The sequence below is a fragment of the Monodelphis domestica genome, chromosome 3 (genome assembly GCF_027887165.1).
Source record: "Monodelphis domestica isolate mMonDom1 chromosome 3, mMonDom1.pri, whole genome shotgun sequence".
NCBI classification, from domain to species: domain Eukaryota; kingdom Metazoa; phylum Chordata; class Mammalia; order Didelphimorphia; family Didelphidae; genus Monodelphis; species Monodelphis domestica.
The window spans coordinates 119,964,004-119,988,159 of NC_077229.1; the positions used below are offsets into that span (position 1 = coordinate 119,964,004).

Genomic DNA, 24,156 nt, shown 5'->3' on the forward strand with positions numbered 1-24,156 from the left:
CCCCTGTCCATTTTTAGACTTAATCACCAAAAGCATATAAACCAACTCAGAGTAACCCTAATCCACATCTCTGATAGTGGATGATGAATCAGAATCGACTGACTGCCTCCTAGGCAGGCCTAAGCAAAAACTTTAGCTGTAATTGGTATATGTCAAATGAAGGAAGTCACAGGAAGTGACTAAAAGAAATGGTCTTTAAAAATGCCAAGAAACTTCCTGGGAGAGCTCTCTTCTTTCTCTGGTCTTTGACTTGGCTTTGGAGGAGCTTGGGTTTGAGATCTCAGACTGCTTCCCTTTGGACTGACACGTGGTGAGTGAAAAAGGCTGACTCCTTTCCTGGATTTTCTGAAGGGACTAGCCTCAGGAGAGACCTACCCTCTTGAGAGAGGTTCCCTGTATCTCCAGGTGCTTGGCTCAAGGCTGAGGCCCCTCCGACTAAGAACTGTCTAAGAACCTGTCTAGGTTGAGCCAGGGCTGAAGCAAAATACTTAGTATGTGGCCTATATATCTTATCCTATCCTCTTTCTAATTTTTTTTTTTACTTTCACTCTTTCTATATTTTATGAATAAGTTGTTAAACTAAATTTCTTGGAATTAATTAAATTCCTGGTGACCCTATTCTTAAATAATCCAGTCCAACCTTTTATAAAAATCCCTCACAATTTCTACACATTACAAATACTACTAAAAACACTGTTTTCAGAAACACCTAAATAATGACAAATATCAATTGCTATGTGTAAGATGAGCCAATATAATAAAAGTACAATACTACCTAAATTAACATACTCAGTGCCATACCAATCAAAATACCAAAGAATTATTTTATAGAAGTAGAAAAAATAATATAAATTTATCTGGAGGCACAAAAAAAGTCAGGACTCTCAAAGGAAATAATAAATGTAGAAAGATTGATCAGTGGAACATATTAAGTACTCAATATACAGAAGCAAACAAACCTAGCAGTCTAGTATTCCATACACCCAAAGTCCACAATAACTGGGAGAAGTACCCATTATTTGACTAAAATTGCTAAGAAAAGTGAACAATAGTATGGCAGAAATTAAATTTAGACAAATTTCATTATTTATACCAAGATAAGCTCCAAATGAATGTATGGCTTAGATTAAACAGGTCACATTATAAATTATGTAATTAGAAGGAGGAAAAATTAAGAGTTGATCAAATAATGGAGGTTATAAAAGATAAAATGGACAATTTTGATTACATAAAATTTTAAAATAATTTTCACATACAAGTACAAAACTAAAATTAGAAAGGAACAAGTGAACTAGAATATATTACTAAGATATGGTTAATGTGGGGGCAGCTGGGTAGCTCAGTGGATTGAGAGCCAGCCCTAGAGATGGGAGGTCCTAGGTTCAAATCTGGTCTCAGCCACTTCCCAGCTGTGTGACCCTGGGCAAGTCACTTGACCCCCATTGCCTAGCCCTTACCACTCTTCTGCCTTGGAGCCAATACACAGTATTGACTCCAAGATGGAAGGTAAGGGTTTAAAAAAAAAAAGAAATGGTTAATGGACATATAAAAAAGGAAGAACTAGCTCTACTTTATCAAGATAAGATGAGAGGCTTTTGGATAGGGTTTGCTAAACTGGTTTATTAGAGATCTTGCACAGAGCCTATATCTAGATTTTAGTAAAATAACATATAATACCTTATCTGCTAATCTTATGGTAAAGGTGGGAGAAACAAAGTTTAGATAAAACTTCTGCTAGTACAATTAGATAGGTAATCAAAGTGAAAGAGTGAATCATTTGAGTCCCAGAGTAGACTCTTACTGGTTTAAGGGAAAGTTTCACTGAGTGGTGGAACCTGAACTGGGCCTTAAGAGACAGAGAAGCACTTCTGATAGCTGGTGATGAAAAGGTAGAGCAAGCATACTGTATGGGTGAAAGCCCAAAGTTCTGTTATATGGCTAAAAGGTTCAGTGGACACAGGACTTCATCTGATTTCAAATCCTTCCTTAGATACTTGGTGTGTGAACCTATGAAGTCATTTAACCTCTCTGTTCATGTTTCCTCACCTGTAAAACAGGGATAATAATAGCACCTACTACAGAGGGCTATTGTTAGTATCAAAAGAGAAAACATGTAAAGACCACTGCAAACCTTAAAGTCCTATACAGATAATCCCCTGGATTATAGAGCAAGTAATGCATCGTTTCCCAAGGCAGTAGAATGTTTGAGGGGAGATCATTTGGAGAAAAGTATAAAAGGCTGCAAAGGTAGATTAGAGTCAGAAATTAGGTTTTTAAATAAAGGAGCACCATGGTCAGATCCATACACTATGAGAATGAATCAAAGAGATATTGAAGGCAGAAAGATGCATCAGGGAGCAATTATAATGGATTAGGTAAAAAATAAAGAGAGGTGTGAATTTCAAAACTACTCAACCCTATTCAGACCATTCTTTAGAAGATGGGATTTAGCTATTTCCTGATCAATAACAATAGAGATACTTGGAATAACAGAATCAGGTCTTGGAAACTACAATCTCCACCCTACTCAGGGTAACAAGATTAGGAAGGGCTGCAACAAAACTCAAGATTTAATTATTTGAGAATATGGCCTTCAACAGACATGTGCAAAAAGGACAGACCTCTGGGCAGTCCTAGGTCAAGCTACAGCCACCATTGGCACATGTGATAGAAAGTGAGGTAGAGGACAGCTCAGGATTTCTTGTGACTTCCTGTGAGGGAGAGAGGTTGTTGGAGCCTGGTATTTGGAGTGGAGGACCCCACAGACTGTTTTCTCCATTTTGGTCACGTGAGTGATAGGGTCTGATCTCTTTTCTTTGCCTTGGCTATCCAGGGCCTTGGGCCTTTGGCTCAGCCTAAGCAGAGTGGGTATTTAAGCCCTATTTCCTTCTCTCCCTTTTCCCTCTCTCTCTCTCTCTCTCTCCCTCTAATACTTTTCTTCCTCCTGTTTGTAATTAAAACACCATAAAAAGGTTGACAGCTGACTTGAGTTTTCATTTAGGAATTACATAGCTGAATTCCTTGGGGACCTTCAATTACTATATATCAGTCTTTTAAATTAATTTCCATATCACAGTGGTTGAATGGAGAATGTGGCAGTATAAAAGGAAACCCATTTAATAGATTATAGCAGGGATAATACAAACAGAAATTAACAAAATGGACTGGATGGGAGAGGGTTAAGGAAAAAAAAAGAGTTGAAGATAATTGAGATTTTGAGTTTTGAAAACAGATGACAATGATGTCTTCAAGAGAAATAATGGATTAAGGGGCAGATTCAGTCTGGGAAACCCCTGCGTTTGATGTATATAAGAAGAATGTCCAGATGAAGATATATATAGCAAAGACCTAGAATGCTGACTTGGTATTCAGGGATGTTAGGTTTTGGTATTTAGATCAGGGAATCATTTATATAAAGATTATATCTGAAACCATGGGCAGATGAGAACATCAAAAGAAATTATATGCCAAAAAGGGGTCTCACTGGTACAGGACCTAGGGTTTCCCTCTGGACATTCCAAACTCCAGAAGTGTTCTAGGTCATAGAGGACATAAGAAATTCCTTTCTGCTACTTAAGAGGAACATATCCTCACCTGGAACTTTCCCCTAGATCTTCAATTAACATAGATATGCATCTCACAGTTCCACTCTGATAAGCATCTTGTGGTACCTAATTGTACAGATCATCCCTTATCCCCCCAACTCAATGAATTACCTCATTCCTGATTCACCCCATCCCCCTTTTCTTATCTTGTAACCCCTGGGACATAAGGGGTATAAAATCCCTAGACCAAATGCCAGGTTTGGGACAGGTTACCCTTCAAAGAATGCAAGCCTCAAAAACCTGGTTTAAAAATAAAAATATAAATGTATTAATTTGGAAGCCATGTTTAAAGGCTGGGAGACTGTAGGTGAAACACTGTCTCCCTGAGGAGATGGGGTTTGGGTTTCTTATGCCCCTTTTACTACAGGGGTTATAGAATAAGGAGGGGAGAATGGGGTGAATGATGAATGAGGTAACTCATTGAGGTTGGGGGTATAAGGGATGATCATTTGAATTTGATGGATAAGATTAGTATCACCCAATGCTTATCAGAGTGGAACTGGGAGGTGTATATCTGTGTTAGTTTAAGATCTAGGGGAATGTACAAACTAGGAGGCTGCATGCTCCTAGAAAGAAATTTCTTATGTCCCTTTGACCTAGAACCCTTCTGGAGTTTGGGGTATCCAGAGGGAAACCTGTACCCCCATATCAAATCTCCATAATTCTACTCCATTCTCAGGAACACAGCAGACCAAAAATATACTTAATACTATGCTCTTCTCATTATACATGAAACAATCATTCCCAATTCTTTATTTCCAACACAAGTAATATACCCTTAAAAGCAATATTATAAAAGAAAAGATAAGGGGAAATAATAGACCTCTTTTTTTTATTGGCTCAATTTTATAGAAGCTCAAAATTTCTGTTTTATGAAATTTGTTACATAAATATTTTACTTACATATTCTCCATATGTCTCTTGTGTTGGTGGTGGGGGAGGAGGCCGGTATCCTGTTGGGGGGACTCCTCTTGCTCTTGGGGTAAGAAGTCCTCTGCCACGGCTGACTGGGCCTCGACTGGGAGGTACTCCTCTCGGGGCTGGTGCACCTCTTGGTACACCTGCTGGCCGGGGTGCAACACCTCCCCTTCCCCTGTGAACAAAATGATTAATTGAATTTAATTCTCATAACTTTGAATTCTAGCATGTATAAATTTTATTTTCCCTAATTTTTGATAAAATAAAAATACATACACACTGATAATCAATTTTTGAGAAACAATTGTTTCTCTCTACCAAAAAGCAATTAAGATTTAAGTCATTTATTCATTCAACAATTATTTATTGATATCCTGCATGTGCATATAATTGTACTTGGCACTTAGTGAGAGTTCAATTAAGCAGAAGTATAACTAAGCAAACTAATCTAATTATGCAATACTCAAATATCTCATTTAATCAATGTGCATGTTGCCTATAATTATATAGTTTGCTACCCTACCCTTCCATGGTTGCTTTTCCTCTATACCTCTTGTCCATTTCTTCTCATGAGTTCACCACAGGAGATTCTTGCAACAATATAGTAAGAGAACTTCTTTGCTTTCTTCTGAAATTATGATATTACCAGTGAAGCTTTGGGGTTTTACACATGCCATCCTTTGCTCTCACCATATTACCATACATCAATGTGGTTAACTTTTACTTTTGCTCTATTTATGAAGTTCTTCATTTTTAATATTTTAAGCTTGCTTATATACACTTTGCACTACATATTCTTTTCCACTGACACTCGTGTTTAATTCTTTGAAGACTGCTTTGTTTCAAGATTCAGAGTAAAAAAAAACATAACTGGTAGAATATTGATATTAACTATCAGCCTTTATTTCAGAATGAGTTTTGGATCTTTAAAAGAGACTTGTATTTTCCTGAAGACAATCCAGTATGTCTCCTCCAGTTTAATTCTAGGTCCAATTCATCATCAATCCATACTGTCTGTCCTACAAAGGCCAGTTCCATAGGTCATTTATTCAACTGCATATAACAATCTGAGTACAGACATTTTTCGTCTTCTTCATCATTCTTTTTTGAGTAGCTTATGGATTCCTTATGCATCATTTGGCAGAACCAGGAAAATCTCATTTCCAAATAGAAAAATATGAAGGACCTCGTTATGCACTGAACAAAAGTTGTACTCTGCTCTATCTCCTTCATTACCACAAACACATCACTGGCAAGCCTTTGCTTGATATTTGTAGTTAGAAGATCACTATATTTTATTATATTTTCTAAAAAAACTTGAATGTTTTGATGTATGAATGGAAGTCACCTTTTTTGGTATAAGGCTTTTAAGGCAGCAAAGCATTTTCTACAAAACAAAATATTTTTTCATAACCAACAACTAATAAGTGTAGTGCAATCTTCTATACTCTATATGGCGGATTAACAGTAAAGATGTGATCCACTGTAGAATACTGTATATGAAAACCTACCTAATCCCATGTTAATTCCCTAATAAAGAATGCCCTAGATGTATATTTTAATGAATTCCAAAAAAAAAGAAAGCAGGCACATGGATCAGTAGTTTTTAAAACATTTACTTGTTTGATTTTTTTATAGTACTAAATTAGTCTGAGAATTTCCCCCCACATACTTGTTATATAATCTTCACAACTGTGTTTTATCTAGCAAGGACTTCCCCCACACACACACTTTTATTTAGTTGTTAATATTTTCCAACTCTTTTGAGATAAGATTGTTCAAGTACTCTATGACTTTTTGGGTTTGGGAATGGCGATCTGGCCTTATATATTTTTGTTATTTCCTTATATCTTGGATATGAAATTTTTGACAGTCATAAAGAATGTGAAGGGTTTTGTTGTTCCTTTGAAATTGACCATATCTTAATCTTAGTTAATTTTACTTATGCAAAAGCAATTAGATTGCATACAAATAGAATTATTTATTTCAACTTTTTTGACAAGTCCTATCACTTGATCTGTTAAGAATTGGTCCTTTAGGGGGCAGTTGGGTGACTCAGAGCCAGGTCTAGAGATGGGAGGTCCTGATCTCAGACACTGTGTTTTATCTAGCAAGGACTTCCCCCACACACACACCTGGTCCAATTCTGTTGCTTTTCCCATTTTATTTTTAATTTTCTAATAGCACTGTTAATTTGACAAAGGTTCATCAGAGAGTAACAAAACTCTGATGCAAAAATGTTTGTTCATTATACATTAATCACACTGTTCCTATGGAATTGGTCTGAAAATGTCTTTTTCCTTTTTTTCAAATCAATAAGCATAAATAAGCAAGGATGGGGGGAACAATAAAATAGTTTTTATCCTCAAAAAACTTATATTTTCTAAAATTTTATTTTTTCTTAAATTTCTTTTCCAAAAGCAACATGGCATGAGAGAAAGAGCCTGATTTGAAATGGGATAACCTGGATTCAAATCCCACCTCTGCTATGTGGTCTTAGGATAATCAATCACTTACTCATTTTCAGTCTTTGTTTATTAAACTATAATAAAGCAGCAGGAATATAAGACTTTCAAGGTTATTTCCATCCCTTACTCTATGGGAACATCATCCTATGAACAGGTAAATATGCCTCTTTAAGGAGTTTGAAATTTAATATTAAAAAAGTACAGATATATGAAATAGCTAAGTAACCATGAAAACCATGGTGAAATTAATTGCCAAAATGAGTCCTTTGAGTAGAAACTACTGTAGGAGTTCTTGGGAAAAAGTATGAGTTGCTAGGGAATAGGAAAAGAAGGGGAATATTATATGTGAGAGACTTGGAAAGTAGAAAAATTATTCTTTAGGGGAAAGATGGATATATGGACACATATATAATATATATATATATATGTATATATATATATATAATCTCCAATAATAGTATACTTATGTGATATAAGAACTGGTTGAAAGCCAATTCCAATAAGTAATAATGACAAATGGGAAGGAAAATTCTGGAACTAAAATTTTCAAGTCTAGTCTTCCCCATTCTTTGTCACTGACCTCCTTGGGTATGTGCCTTGCAACCAAATTTCTGGCCTAAAAGAATGGACATTTTAGTCACTTTCTTAGCATAACTTAAAATTGCTTTACAGAATAATTGTACCACTTCATAGCCTCACCAATGGCATATTAAGCATGTTTAATCTTACCATAACCACTGTAATATTGATTATTCCCATCTTTTGCCATCTTTTTTCTTATTTAATATTTACAAAGTGAATCCTTAATGAATTAGATTTGCATTTCTCTTGTTATTAATGTCTGGAGCAATCTTTTATTTAGTTGTTAATATTTTCCAACTCTTTTGAGATAAGATTGTTCAAGTACTCTATGACTTTTTGGGTTTGGGAATGGCGATCTGGCCTTATATATTTTTGTTATTTCCTTATATCTTGGATATGAAATTTTTGACAGTCATAAAGAATGTGAAGGGTTTTGTTGTTCCTTTGAAATTGACCATATCTTAATCTTAGTTAATTTTACTTATGCAAAAGCAATTAGATTGCATACAAATAGAATTATTTATTTCAACTTTTTTGACAAGTCCTATCACTTGATCTGTTAAGAATTGGTCCTTTAGGGGGCAGTTGGGTGACTCAGAGCCAGGTCTAGAGATGGGAGGTCCTGATCTCAGACACTTCCCAGCTGTGTGACCCTGGGCAAGTCACTTAACCCGTATTGCCAAGCCCTTACCACTCTTCTGCCCTGGAGCCAATACACACTATTGACTCCAGAATACACAGTGTATTGACTCCAAGAGGGAAGGTAAGGATTAAAAAAAAAAAATTGGTCCTTTACTTTTAATTATGAAAGGTGAGCAATCTGGTTAACTTATAATTACAAAATAAACTTATTTTGCCTTTATTATTCAAATCATACGTCTTGTTATATGGTACATGTTGAAGGATATGGTTATTAACACAAGTTCTGCCAAACTGTATTCCAGTTTTCCCAGAGTTGTTCAGAAGGAGAGGATTCCTCATGTAAGTTATTTCTGGGGTTTACTGAACATCAGATGATTGGTTTTGATTTTTTAAAATGCTTTGTTTCACTGACATATTTATTTTTGAACAAGTAAAAATATACATTTTATTTACTTTGAAAGTATAATCTTATGGCTAGAAATGCTATTTTGCTCTTCGTTTTTTTTACTTTGGGAATGCAGATGTTTTATTTCCAAGATAATTATATTATCTTATCTAGCTGCAAACTTCCTGGGAAATTTAGTGTGAAATGTTTGTCTATGAATGTATGTCATGAAATCTATGAATTTATTTAGGTTGTATTGATACATTTATTATCAAGATGCATTGTCTTTAATTTTTTAAACTAGGCTCTATAGTTATATTCATACTGGTCCTGAGCGTTAAGCATTTCATACTATAGAAAATGAATAGAGCTACTAAATATGCTTGTAGAGGAGTGACTTGATCAGACCTCTGAATTAGGAAGATTATCTTCACACTCATGAAAGATTAGAAAAGATGTAAAGGTTGAATTTTAGGAAAGTATTTTTTTTTCTAAATTAATTATATTGAAGTAAACATTTACATTTGTTAGCACTGGGAAGTTAGTTTCAATCTTTTTTCTGAATATATATGAAAGAGGATAGTTTCAGGAATACATACATAAACTTAAAAGCTAGTGGAAATGTTTGTGGATAAGAAAAATAAATTTTCAAAAATCAACATATTAAAAGTATTTTCACCTTTAAACTAATCATCATATCTGGCAGTCCCCTTACTTTGATCTCACAAAAAAAAAATGATAGAGAACTATAAATATCATAAACAGAAATGGATGAATGTTAAATCAAGTCAATAAACATTAAGTTTATACTATGTGCCAAGCACTGTGTTAAGTGCTAAATACAAATAAAGTGAAAAACAAACAAATAGTCACTGCTCTCAAGGAGCTAATAGTTTTGTAGGACAGCAAAAACTTATGTACAAATATACAAGGTGTGTTGGAGATCATCTTAAAAGGCACTAGCATCAAAGAGGATTGGAAAGGCTTTTTTAGAGAAAGTGAAATTTGAGCTAGGACCTAAAGGAAAGTAAGGAGGTCAAGAGGCAGAGAAGAGGAGGGAGATAATTTCAGGCAAAAGGGAAAGCCAATGAAATATATGGAGTTGGGAGAGGAACAGTAAGGAGGTCAAAGTCATTAGATTACTGAATACTTGGAGCAGATTAAGGCATAAAAAGACTGGAAAGATAGGAAAGAGCCAATGTATTAAGAGCTTTAATGTAACATGAAAGAAAACATTCTCCTTAATAAGAGAACATTTTAAACTATAACTCTAGATTTATGACTATATAGGGAAGTGGTTCACAAGTTCATACTCTTAAAACATTTGTTCCAAATGGACACTGGAGCTAAATAATTAAGTTTATGCAATCACGAAGTTCTACTTTTTTTAAAAATGAAAACAGCATATATCCTCTAATAGTCTACTAAGTGGTATAAAAGCAGTTACTGACTGACTGCTCAATTATGTGACTAAATTACCTCCTGAACATTATTTCCTTTGGCTTACCCAGAAACAGCTGGGATTCAGCTGGGATTTGTTTGAGATGAACACTTGAGGTATAGCAAGAGTGTGTTACTGCTGTGCCAAATAGGTTTTAAGCTATTCCTTTCTCATTATCATACTATTGCTACAAAAAAAAATGTTCAAGTGCAAAGGAGTCTTCATGGTGTACTGAATAAAACACTCTGCTGGACATCAGAAACTAAGGGCTTTACAATGCACAAAATATTTCAGTTGTTCAATAGTCAACAAGTCATTTTTGAAAACCCTTAGTGTATGGAGCAATGTATTAGATGTTTTTGGATCAACTTATTTTACTTTTGTGAGTACAAAAGTATTTAATTTCTAAAAATAATTTGTTATAATGTTTCTAAATATTTAATGAATGTGAAGTTCTCCTAATTTGTGCTATCATGAAAATACTTTCATCACCACCACCACCAAGAATCATAAGCCTCTATCCTTTGAGGTCAAGATTCTATCTTTTAGGCAGGTATCCCATGGAGACTAAATACAAACTGGTCTCACTATATCACAAACTAACCAAAGTAATGCTTCTGAGAGAAAAGAAGGGAAAACCAAGTAGTGACTAGGGAATAGCTAAACGGATTGAGATATATGTATTAGCCCATGAAATAGATTTGAAAAATTCACAAGCATGACAAAGAGCTAATGAAGAATAAAGTAAACATAACTAGGAAAACTTTATATACAATGAATAAAATTAAACATTGTGTACTTTGAATGACTAAGCTTAGTGATGAAGAAGACATGAGAACATGCATCTGCATCTTTTGTAGATTTTTTTACTTTGTCAATGTCCTTTCTAAATTATGATATCCAGACCAGAACAGCATTTTAGATGTGGTATGCCAACGGCTAAATTCATTGGGATTATCACTTTCTCATTCTGGACATTGCCTTATAGTGAAATTTAAGACTGAATTAATATTTTTTGTTGCCATATATCAATGTAGACATAATGGGTCTACTAAAATCTCAGCTCTGTTTTGACATAAGATACTTCCCTGCTAGATTTAAAAACCCCAAGTCTTTGAAAAAGGAAAAAAAAATGAATTTACAAATATGAAATTATTTCATTTTTTACTTTTCTATATTGCCTTTATTATGCATTCTATTTAAATACTATTCTTGAGTTTGAGATTTTTAGTATGGCCCTTAAGGTAATTTTTGAGATTAAATACCCTCAGCAATAATAAATTAAAAACAAAACTAATTAAAAGACTAAAATTATGACTCTCCAATTCTACACACTCATACATTTCCAAAGTGGTAGTATACAGGGAAAAGGAAGTGTAAAAAAGGAAAAAAGGACATTGCTTTCAGAGTCAAAGAAAATGGGGCCAGTTTTCTTACTTAATACCTGTATTACTTTGTACAATACACTTCAGCTCTTTGGCTTCAGTTTCCTCACGTAAAAAAATGAAGGTATATGATTCCATTAAATTCTAAATCCTATGAACTTATGCCAAATCAATCAATTTCTTATGTGTGTGGTGTGTATGTATTCATAAGGCATTTTCTATGAGGCATATATTTTCACACTTCAGGTGTTAGATGGCTCAGTGGATAGACTGTTGGGGGCCAAGAGTCCAGGATGATGAGATCAAACCCAGACTCTGATACTTACCATGTGACCCTTGGAAAATCATCGGACCAAAATATCCTCAACTATGAGATATGAGATATAAGATAACAATAAAACCTACCTCACAGAGTTGTTGTGAGGATTAAATGAGATTCCTTAAGAAATATGAGTAAAACGAAAAGTAAGAACCAAAGACCCAGTGAATTCCATACCAACCAGTAGCATCATGACTACCACAATTTCTCAAGGCAGATGTATCCAAAGGAGGAAAATTCTAATTCTAATACAACGAATGAATAGCAGTCTATAACTGTTGAAAAGTTTTTATCTGGAAAACTATAAGACACTCGTAAATCATTCATTCTTTACTAACCCCTGTCCTTTAATTTAAAAACTATAGTCAACTACAAAGTTTTTATAAGAAAACGTAATCGAGAGTTTCTAGAAGTTATTTAAAATTTTCCAAGGATCACGTATACTTTTGGTGATGGGGGCAGTAGTGGGGAGGAGGCAAGAACAGATCACTGCCTCCGAAAGCTTTTTCAAATAATGGTATAATATACATATAACTTCATATTCTATAATATATAGTATAGTGTGATGAAGTGGAGAGAGTGCCATGTAAAAGGATGACTCTTCTTTCTGCGTTCAAATCTAGCTTCACAAATTTACTAGCTTTGGGACCACAGAGATGTCACCTAACCATGCTGGCTTCAGTTTTCTCATCTGTAATATGAATAGAAGTCAAAGACCACTCCAGTAACTTTTCCAAGAAAATCCCAAATGGGGCATAAAAAGTCAAATACAACCAAAACAACTAAGCAACAAAATAACTATTAGTTTGGTGTTTGGTATTATTAAAAAGTATTATCTGTCTAATAACCAATGAGTGAACATATTATGAGAGAAATCAATTGAAATGATCTTTAAATTTTTGCTCTAAATAAAAGCAGACAGTAAAATGAAATTCAAGTAAAATGGAAGGCTAATTTGTTTCTCCAATGGGGAGAAAAATTAAGGAATTATTTGACTAGCTAAAGCAGGGGTCTCCAAACTAGGGCCTGTGGGCCACATGCGGACCCCTGAAGTCATGTATCTGTCCCCCAATGCACTTCCAGAAGGGGCACCTCTTTCATTGGTGGTCAGTGAGAGGAGCACTGTATCTGGTGGCACTGCAAACCGCCACATCCGTCATGTACAGTACTACTTCTAGTGACATAATCCTTTGCTTGGTGCCTTAGAATGAGGTGCTGTGCAAAGGATTATGTGGCTGCACAATGGAAGACATCAGCATGGTGAGGGGCCATCTGGAGGAGGGGATGCCTTACTGTGTATACTGCTGCCTGGTTAGGGTTAGTTTTTTATACTCTGGCCCTCCAACAGTATGAGGGACAGTGAACTGCCCCCCCCCCCGCCCGTGTAAAAAGTTTGGGGACCCCTGGTTAAAGAGTCAAATCAATATGGTACCAGAAGAACAGAAATGAGAAAAAAATTTATCAATTAAAACAACACTAAACTAAGTTTTTTAAATAGTCTGTGGATACTAACAAATGAAAAATTATAGCTATTATAAGTATTTTCTAAAGAAATTTAACCAAAGGAAATTAACTCTCAAAATAAGGAACCCAAAAGAAGCTAGAAAACAGAAGATAACTACTTGTACTTCTTAATAATCAGAGAGAACAGCTAAAAGCAACACTGTGCATTTTAGAATAAAATAAAAGGTCATCTAGAATCTAACAAAAAAAAGAATAACTTGAGACTTTGGTTTAGCTACATATGAAAAAAACAAACTTAAAAGGATGAAGAATTCCTGGTAACAATAAAATAATAAGAATTAATTTTTATAAAGTGCCTATTGTATATAAGCACTGTAGATAATAGCAATATTCTACAATAGATCAAATCAGTATAAAACTAACTTAATGGAGAGAATACAATATTGTACTGAACTCATTAGTTTGTTAGTTATGAAAACATATTTTATTTGGTAGAGAAAAATATTTCACTGTTTTTATTCCAAAAAGGTGACTTCTTTTTGTATATCAAAACATTCAATATTTTTTTGAAAGTTATAAGAGGTTATAACCAGCTCAATACAAAGGCATAAAAAATGGAGAAAGAAGTAGGCTTGCCAAAGGTGTATTTGCCATGGTGATGGAGAGGATGTAGATCAGAATTCAACTTTTAAGAGTAGGATTCCCCTATGTGGTCCTTCATGTTTCTACTTGCTCTAAACTACAGTTTCCTTTTTTTTTTAAACCCTTACCTTCTGTCTTAAAACCAATGTATTGGTTCTAAGGCAGAAGAGTATAAAATCAGACTAAGTAATATTTTATAATATTTTATTAATTGATATTCAATGCTGTATATATATATATATATAGATATATATATACACATATATATGTATGTATACCTGTATATATTAAATGCTGAGCCTGGAGTTGTAAAGAACTGAGTTCAAATATGACTTCAGACACTTACTAGCTGTGTGACACTAGGCGAACCACTTAATCCTGTTTGCATTAGTTTCTTCATCTGGAAAATGAGCTGGAGAAGGAAATGGCAAATTATGTTTCCTAAGAAAATCCCAAATGGGGTCACAAAGAGTTGTATATGAATTAAAATAATTGAACAATAAGTGTCTATTTAATTTCTTAACTGAATTTTTACTTCTTATATTTTAAGTAGAATATGGCAGAATTTTTCTTTGAGATGAATTTTTGCTTGCTCTTTCAATACTAAGTTGCTATAATCTCAATTCCCTGGCCTTTGTTATTCTTGTGGTTGTCACCATAAAATTACTGTTTATTAAAGTATTCTATTTGATAGCAGACTAGTAAATTTACTGTGAAGAGAAATTATATGTGTAGTTTCTCCTTAAATCACTGTGTGAAGGGAAAAAGTTATTAATATCTAAAAGTTGGTGTTCTCTCTCCTCCCCATATGCTTACAAAACCTTTACAGCTTTAAGTGAGTCTGTTAGCAAATTGCCCTAGGCAGGAGTCCTAGACTGATGGTCTTAGATACTGAAGTACCCTTTTGTCTTAGAAGACTCCTATTATATCTCTGTATTTGGATTACTGAAATTTCTTCCAGGAGGTCAAGCCCAATGGCTAGACTGATCTTTCATCAGCCCCTTCTAAATAAAGCAGTCCTGAACTACTTTCCTTATATTGTAATAGAAGGAGTGTGAGGGGGAACAGGGGGAATGGAGGGAGAAAGGGGGTGAAGAGATTCTTTTTCCCCTCTCTTTTCTGGGAGAGAGGTAGTCAAGTCTTGTCTCCTTGACAGAGGGAATATTTCTCCTCAGAGGACAGTTCTGAGAGATGAAGACAAGACCTGGAGAGATTAGTTTTGGTAAAATGACCCACTGCCTCCCCTTTGGTCCCAGCTATTGTTGAGAGGTAGGATGGATTCTTCTGCCTCTGGTATCCTTCAAAAGGGAACACCCACTGTCATTTCCCTTTAGAGATGTTGTTCCTTTGGTTGACAGTTTGGATCACTGAGATCCTGAGATAACCTTCCCTTTTTGGGGAGAGATGTGATTCTCCCCAAATCTTCTGCCCCCTTTCCTAGTATTGGAAACCAGCCAGACCTAATTCTAAAGTAGTAAACAATTTATTTGGGTTCACACAGGGAAGGAGAGGTAAGGGTGTCAGGCAAAGAAAGTGGGGGAGCAGGAAATCCTAACACATCCCCTCTGGCAGATTGCCCCCCCCAGTTCTCAGGGTTCAAAGCTGAGTGCCTTGAACCCTCTTCTGGCTAGCTGCTGATAGATCCCTATTCCTCAGCTAACTAGCTTTTAATTCAGGAGTCCAGGAACAGGTCAGGGAGAGAGAAATCTCAGGGAAAGATCTGGATGGCTCTGACCAAAGTGAATCCAAATCCAAAACCCCCTTGAGAATTCAGGTAGCTGTTCTTGAAGAGTCTTAGTGGAGGTATTTTTGGGACCCAGAAGGAATAACAAGTCCCAAATGGATAGGCTCTTTCTCAGCTTCCAGGAAAACCATCTTCCTCTTTCACCTCCCAGGCTGGAAGACCATTGACAGTTGGCTTCAGAGTTCTAACCCCTTTAGAAGTCTCAGGCTTCCTTCTGCCCCTCCTCATCAGCTCTTCAGCTGATCTCTCCTTCAGTCTGGCTTCTTCTCATTGCACCCCCTGGATCTCTCTTTCTTACATTACAGTATTTGTCTCCAACTTCCTGATAATTTGTTTAAAATATTGATGTGATTGAAAGTATCCATTGTGAAGTTATTTGAGACAGTGCCACTCCATCCATTTCTCTCTCTGTCTCTCTCTGTCTCTGTCTCTGTCATTACATTTTAAACAATTAATTTCCCCAGTCATATATTTTTAATAAGTGGTAAAAGACGGTGAATAATTTCCACTCCATACAACTTGATAATGGCAACTGAGGTACAAATTCTACAAACTGAGCAAGAGCTTTTAGCAATCAGTGAAAAGGGCTTGCAATTTAAATGCCAGTGAAAGGTACAAATAAGAAGTGTGGCTGGAAACTATTTAAACATGATTCTCTTGGTTTGTCCAACAATGAAATCCAGATAGCTAGGTCACTGTTTTAAGCTCCTTAGTATGCATTAATGAGATTTTAAGGCAGTCCCATAATTATTTTTCTAGTGTATGAGTGAAGGACTGAACTATGGGTCATAAAATTCTGGGTAAAAATTCCACCTCTGACATATAATTGCTCAATGATTTTAGGAAAGTTATTTATTCCCTCAGTGCTCTAGGTAAAGCTCTAAGACATTCAGGGCAGTTGCTGTTCTTCACAATTTAAAAGGAGTTTCTTCATCTCTGAGTTCCCTATACTGGTGAAATCTCAGGTCACTGTGCATAATAGTTTTGCCTTTCTTTGTACAACTAGTTCTTAGCAAGAATATCTGACAAATAGTAAAGGTTTAATAAAAGCTTGTTGAAAAATGGACAGCTTGGTCCACTGGACTCCATTGGTCTCTTCTAGCACATCTTGGTCTTATGATTGAATTTTCTCTGCTGGGCACTGCCTCTTTATAACTATTTTCAAGCATTCAAGAGATGTCTGATGATTCAAGCAATCCCAGCTTCAGTCCACTAGAGTACAGTGTTTACTATTATAGTAGAACATAAAATTAAAGGGCAGCTAGATTGTCCAGTGGGAGAGAGTGCTAGCTTGGAAGTCAGGAGGATCTGAGTTCAAATCTGGTTCAGATTCATACTAGAGTATGACTCTCTCCCACCCACACCACATTTAGCCTAATTTTGTCTATTTTCCTCCTCTGTAAAATGAGATGGAGAAGGAAATGGCAAATCACCTCAGTACCTTTAAAAGGTCAAGAAAATTCCACATGAGATCAAAAAGAGTTGGACAAGACTAATCAACCAAACAATAACAATAAAGAATAAAGTGTCATGATAAGGGAATTTGATAGTTCTTTAATAAGGAAGCCACAACATCCAGCTAGACATAAGCTATTAGGCAAAGTGTTACCAGAATGTGGGAACTTTTGATTCCTTCCTATTTAACAGAGGTAAAAGTCTTCCATCACAGATCTAACTTAGGATTCCAAATTTTATACACTTCATCCCCAAAGGTTAAACTACAAATGAATTTTTTTTTTACTTTTAAACATTATTTTATTTGGTCATTTTCAAACATTATTCATTGGAAACAAAAATCATTTTCTTTTCCTCCCCCCCTTCCCGCCATCCCTCCCATAGCCGACGCGCGATTCCACAGGGTATCATGTGTGCCCTTGATCTGAACCCATTTCCATGTTGTTGGTATTTGCATTAGGGTGTTCATTTAGAGTCTCTCCTCAATCATATCCCCTCAACCGCTGTAGTCAAGAAGTTGCCTTTTCTCAGTGTTTTTAATCCCATAGTCTGTCCTCTGCTTGTGGATAGTGATTTTTCTCCTATATCCCCACAGATTGTTCAGGGACATTGCATTGACACTAATGGAGGAGTCCATTACAATCGATTGTACCACAGTGTATCAGTCTCTGTGTACAATGTTTTCCTGGTTCTGCTCCTTTCACTCTGCATCGCTTCCTGGAGGTTGTTCCAGTCTCCATGGAATTCCTCCACTGTATTATTCCTTTTAGAACAATATTATTCCATCACCAACATATACCACAATTTGTTCAGCCATTCCCCAATTGAAGGGCATCTCCTCATTTTCGAATTTTTGGCCACCACAAAGAGCACAGCTTTGAATATTCTTGTACAAGTCTTTTTCCTTATTATCTCTTTGGGGTACAAACCCAGCAGTGCTACGGCTGAATCAAAAGGCAGACAGTCCTTTATTGCCCTTTGGGCATAGTTCCAAATTGCCTTCCAGAATGGCTGGATGAATTCACAACTCCCCCAGCAACGAATTAATATCCCTACTTTGCCACATCCCCTCCAGTATTCATTACTTCCCTTTGCTGTTATGTTAGCCAATCTGCTGGGTGTTAGGTGATACCTCAGAGTTGTTTTGATTTGCATCTCTCTGATTATCAGAGATTTAGAACACTTTTTCATGTGCTTATTAATAGTTTTGATTTCTTTGGCTAAGAACTGCCTATTCATGTCCCTAGCCCAGTTATGAATTGGAGAATGGCTTGATGTTTTGTACAATTGATTTAGCTCTTTATAAATTTGAATAATTAAACCTTTGTTCACAGGTTTTTGTTATGAAGATTGTTTCCCAATTTGTTGCTTCCCTCCTAATTTTAGTTACATTGGTTTTGTTTGTACAAAACCTTTTTAATTTCATGTAATCAAAATTATTGATTTTACATTTTGTGACTCTTTCTAAGTCTTCCTTGGTTTTAAAATCTTTCCCTTCCCAAAGGTCTGACATGTATACTATTCTGCGTTCACCTAATTTACTTATAGTTTCCTTCTTTATGTTCAAGTCATTCACCCATTCTGAGTTTATCTTGGTGTAGGGTGTGAGATGTTTATCCAGACCTAGTCTTTTCCACACTGTCTTCCAATTTTCCCAGCAGTTATTGTTAAATACTGAATTTTTGTCGCCAAAGCTGGGGTCTTTGGGTTTGTCATAGACTATTTTGCTGAGTTCATTAACCCCAAGTCTATTCCACAGATGCTCCTTTCTGTCTCTTAACCAGTACCAAATTGTATTGATGACCACTGCTTTATACTATAGTTTGAGATCTGGGACTGCAAGGCTCCCTTCCTTTGTATTTTTTTTCATTATTTCCCTTGATATCCTTGATCCTTTGTCCTTCCAAAGGAACTTTGTTATGTTTTTTTCTAATTCAGCAAAAAAAAAAAAATGGAAGTTCCATGGGTATGGCACTAAATAGATAGATCAGTTTGGGTATTTTTATTATATTGGCTCATCCTAACCATGAGCAATTAATGTTTTTCCAATTGCTCAAGTCTAGTTTTAGTTGTGTAGAGAGTGTTTTGTAGTTGTACTGATATAGTTCCTGTGTCTGTCTCGGGAGATAGATTCCTAAATATTTTATTTTGTCCAAGGTGATTTTGAATGGGATTTCCCTTTCTAATTCTTGCTCCTGAGATGTGTTGGAAATGTATAGGAATGCTGATGACTTATATGGGTTTATTTTGTATCCTGTAACTTTGCTAAAGTTGATTATTTCAACTAGCTTTTTGGTTGATTCTCTGGGATTCTTTAAGTAGATCATCATATCATTCGCAAAGAGTGATAACTTGGTCTCCTCCTTGCCTATTTTAATGCCTTCAATTTCTTTTTCTTCTCTAATTGCTATTGCTAGTGTTTCTAGTACCTATTAAATAATAGAGGTGACAATGGGCATCCTTGTTTCACTCCTGATCTTATTGGGAATGCATCTAGTTTATCCCCATTGCAGATGATATTAGTTGATGGTTTTAGATATATACTGTTTATTATTTTTAGGAAAGACCCTTCTATTCCTATATTTTCTAGTATTTTTAATAGAAATTGGTGTTGTATTTTATCAAAGGCTTTTTCTGCATCTATTGAAATAATCATTTGATTTTTGTTGGTTTGCTTGTTGATGTGGTCAATTATGTGGATGGTTTTCCTAATATTGAACCAGTCCTGCATTCCTGGTATGAATCCTACTTGATCTTGGTGAATGACCCTCCTGATCTGGAGTCTTTTTGCTAGTATCCTATTTAGAATTTTTGCATCTCTATTCATTAGGGAGATTGGTCTATAGTTTTCTTTCTCCATTTGTGACCTGTCTGGCTTTGGAATCAGTACCATTTTTGTGTCAAAAAAGGAATTTGGTAGAATTCCCTCTTGACTTATGATGTCAAATAGTTTGTAGAGTATTGGGATTAGCTGTTCTTTGAATGTTTGAAAGAATTCACTGGTGAATCCATCAGGCCCTTGGGATTTTTTCTTAGGCAGTTCTTTGATGGCCCATTGGATTTCTTTTTCTGATATGGGATTATTTAAGAATTCTATTTCTTCTTCTGTTAGTCTAGGCAATTTATATTTTTGTAAATATTTATCCATATCCCCTAGATTGGTATATTTATTGCCATATAATTGGGCAAAGTAGTTTTTAATGATTGTCTTAATTTCCTCTTCACTGGAGGTGAGTTATCCCTTTTCATCTTTGATGCTGTTAATTTGCTTTTCTTCTTTCCTTTTTAAAATTAGATTGACCAGTACTTTGTCTATTTTGTTTGTTTTCTCAAAGTACAAAAGCTTCAGTTCAATAGTTTGATCATTTTCATTTTTATTAATTTCTCCCTTCATTTTTAGGATCTCTAGTTTGGTTTTCTTCTTGGGGTTTTTAATTTGTTTGCTTTCAAGTTTTTTTATTTGCATTTCCAATTCATTGATCTCCGCCCTCCCTAATTTGTTAATATATGCACTCAGGGAATACACCTTCTTTTCAGCACCAGAGAGCACATTCACAAAAATAGATCATACACTAGGTCACAGAAACATGGCACTCAAATGCAGAAAAGCAGAAAGAATAAATGCAGCCTTTTCAGATCACAAGGCAATAAAAATATTGATCGGTAAGGGTACATGGAGAGCCAAATCAAAAATTAATTGGAAATTAAATAATATGATACTCCAAAATCTGTTAGAGAAGAAATCATAGAAACAATTAATAATTTCGTTGAGGAAAATGACAACGGCGAGACATCCTTTCAAACCTTATGGGATGCAGCTAAGTCAGTACTTAGAGGAAAATTTATATCCCTGAGTGTATATATTAACAAATTAGGGAGGAGAGAGATCAAGGAATTGGAAATACAAATCAAAAAACTTGAGAACAAACAAATTAAAAACCCCCAGAAGAACACCAAACTAGAGATCCTAAAAATTAAGGGAGAAATTAATAAAATCGAAAGTGATAGAACTGTTGAGCTAATAAACAAGACTAGAAGCTGGTACTTTGAAAAAAACAGACAAAATACACAAAGTACTGGTCAATCTAATTAAAAAAAGGAAAGAAGAAAGGCATATTAATAGCATCAAGGATGAAAAAGGGGGATCTCACCTCCAAAGAAGAGGAAATTAAGGCAATCATTAAAAACTACTTTGCCCAACTATATGGCAATAAATATACCAACGTAGGTGATATGGATGAATATTTACAAAAATATAAATTGCCTAGACTAACAGAAGAAGAAATAGATTTCTTAAATAATCCCATATCAGAAAAAGAAATCCAACAGGCCATCAAAGAACTGCCTAAGAAAAAATCCCAAGGGCCTGATGGATTCACCAGTGAATTCTATCAAACATTCAAAGAACAGCTAACTCCAATACTATACAAAATATTTGACATAATAAGCAAAGAGGGAGTTTACCAAATTCCTTTTATGACACAAACATGGTACAAATTCCAAAGCCAGGCAGGCCAAAAACAGAGAAAGAAAACTATAGACCAATCTCCCTAATGAATAGAGATGCAAAAATCATAAATAGGATACTAGCAAAAAGACTCCAGCAAGTGATCAGAAGGGTCATCTACCATGATCAAGTAGGATTTATACCAGGGATGCAGGGCTGGTTCAATATTAGGAAAACCATGCACATAATTGACCACATCAACAAGCAAACCAACCAAAATCACATTTTTATTTCAATAGATGCAGAAAAAGCCTTTGATAAAATACAACACCCATTCCTATTAAATACACTGGAAAGCATAGGCACAGAAGGGTCGTTTCTAAAAATGATAAACAGTATATATCTAAAACCATCAACTAATATCATCTGCAATGGGGATAAACTAAATCCATTCTCATTAAGATCAGGAGTGAAACAATGATCCCCACTATCACCTTTATTATTTGACATTGTATTAGAAACACTAGCAATAACAATTAGAGAAGAAAAAGAAATTGAAGGCATTAAAATAGGCAAGGAGGAGACCAAGTTATTGCTCTTTGCAGATGACATGATTGTCTACCTAAAGAATACTAGAGATTCAACCAAAAAGCTAATCGAAATAATCAACAACTTTAGCAAAGCTGCAGGATACAAAATAAACCCTCATAAGTCATCAGCATTTCTATATAATTCCAACACAGCTCAGCAGCAAGAACTAGAAAGAGCAATTCCATTCAAAATTACCTTAGACAAAATAAAATACTTAGGAATCTATCTCCCAAGACAAACACAGGAACTATATGAACACAACTACAAAACACTCGCCACACAACTAAAACTAGACTTGAACAATTGGAAAAACATTAACTGCTCATGTTTAGGATGAGCCAATATAATAAAAATGACCATCCTACCCAAACTTATCTATCTATTTAGTGCTATACCCATGGAACTTCCAAAAATTTTTTTTACTGATTTAGAAAAAACCATAACAAAGTTCATTTGGAAGAACAAAAGATCAAGGCTATCCAGGGAAATAAAGAAAAAAAATGCAAAGGAAGGGGGCCATGCAGTCCCAGATCTCAGACTATATTATAAAGCAGCGATCACCAAAACAATCTGGTACTGGATAAGAGACAGAAAGGAGGATCAGTGGAATAGACTCGGGATAAGTGACCTTAGCAAGACAGTATATGACAAACCCAAAGATTCCAGCATTTGGGACAAAAATTCACTATTTCATAAAAACTGCTGGGAAAATTGAAGGACAGTGTGGGAAAGATTAGGTTTAGATCAATACCTCACACCCTAAACCAAGATAAATTCAAAATGGGTAAATGACTTGAACATAAATAAGGAAACTATAAGAAATTTAGGTGAACACAGAATAGTATACATGTCAGACCTTTGGAAAGGGAAAGACTTCAAAACCAAGCAAGAATTAGAAAGAGTTACAAAATGCAAAATAAATAATCTCGAATACATCAAATTTGTACAAACAAAACCAATGTAACTAAAATCAGAAGGGAAGCAACAAATTGGGAAATAATCTTCATAAAAACCTCTGACAAAGGTTTAATTACTCAAATATACAACTAAATCAATTGTACAAAAAATCAAGCCATTCTCCAATTGATAACTGGGCTAGGGACATGAACAGCCAGTTCTCAGTCAAAGAAATCAAAACTATTAATAAGCACATGAAAAAATGCTCTACATCTCTTATAATCAGAGAGATGCAAATCAAAACAACTCTGAGGTATCACCTCACACCTAGAAGATTGGCTAACATGACAGCAAAGGAATGGAATGAATGCTGGAGGGGATGTGGCAAAGTGGGGACACTGATTCATTGCTGGTGGAGTTGTGAATTGATCCAGCCATTCTGGAGGGCAATTTGGAACTATGCCCAAAGGGTGATAAAAGACTGTCTGTCCTGTCTGCACTGCTGGGTTTGTACCCCAAAGAGATAATAAGGAAAAAGACTTGTACAAGAATATTCAAAGCTGTGCTCTTTGTGGTGGCCAAAAATTGGAAAACGAGGGGATGCCAATCAATTGGGGAATGGCTGAACAAATTGTGGTATATGTTGATGATGGAATACTATTGTGCTAAAAGGAATAATAAAGTGGAGGAATTCCATGGAGCCTGGCACAAACTCCAGGAAGTGATGCAGAGCGAAAGGAGCAGAACCAGGAAATCATTATAAACAGATACTGATACACTGTGGTACAATCGAAGGTAGTGGACTTCTCCATTGGAGTCAATGCAATGTCCCTGAACAATCTGCAGGGATCTAAAAAATACTACCCACAAGCAGAGGATAAACTGTGGGAGTAAAAACAACTAGGAAAAGCAACTGCCTCACTACAGGGGTTGAGGTGATAGGACTGAGGAGAGACTCTAAATGAACACTCTAATGCTAATACCAACAACATGGAAATGGGTTAGAAACAGGAACACATGTGATACCCAGTGGAATCATGTGTCAGCGGAAGGGTGGTGGGAGGGGAGATGGGAGGAAAAGAAAATGATCTTTGTTTCCAGTGAATAATGTTTGGAAATGACCAAATAAAATAATGATAAGTATTAAAAAAAAAGACTTCAGCTATAACAA

The 24,156-nt window shown here is 35.4% G+C and overlaps 1 protein-coding gene across 1 annotated transcript in view; it reads right to left on the reverse strand.

Annotated features, from left to right (window-relative positions):
* KHDRBS3 (KH RNA binding domain containing, signal transduction associated 3) overlaps positions 1–24,156 on the reverse strand; it is a 244,355-nt gene that overhangs the window by 43,654 nt on the left and 176,545 nt on the right. The window contains exon 6 of the mRNA XM_001370743.5: positions 4,509–4,698. Coding sequence (XP_001370780.1) covers positions 4,509–4,698 — 190 coding nt within the window. The remainder of the gene's footprint in view (positions 1–4,508; positions 4,699–24,156) is intronic.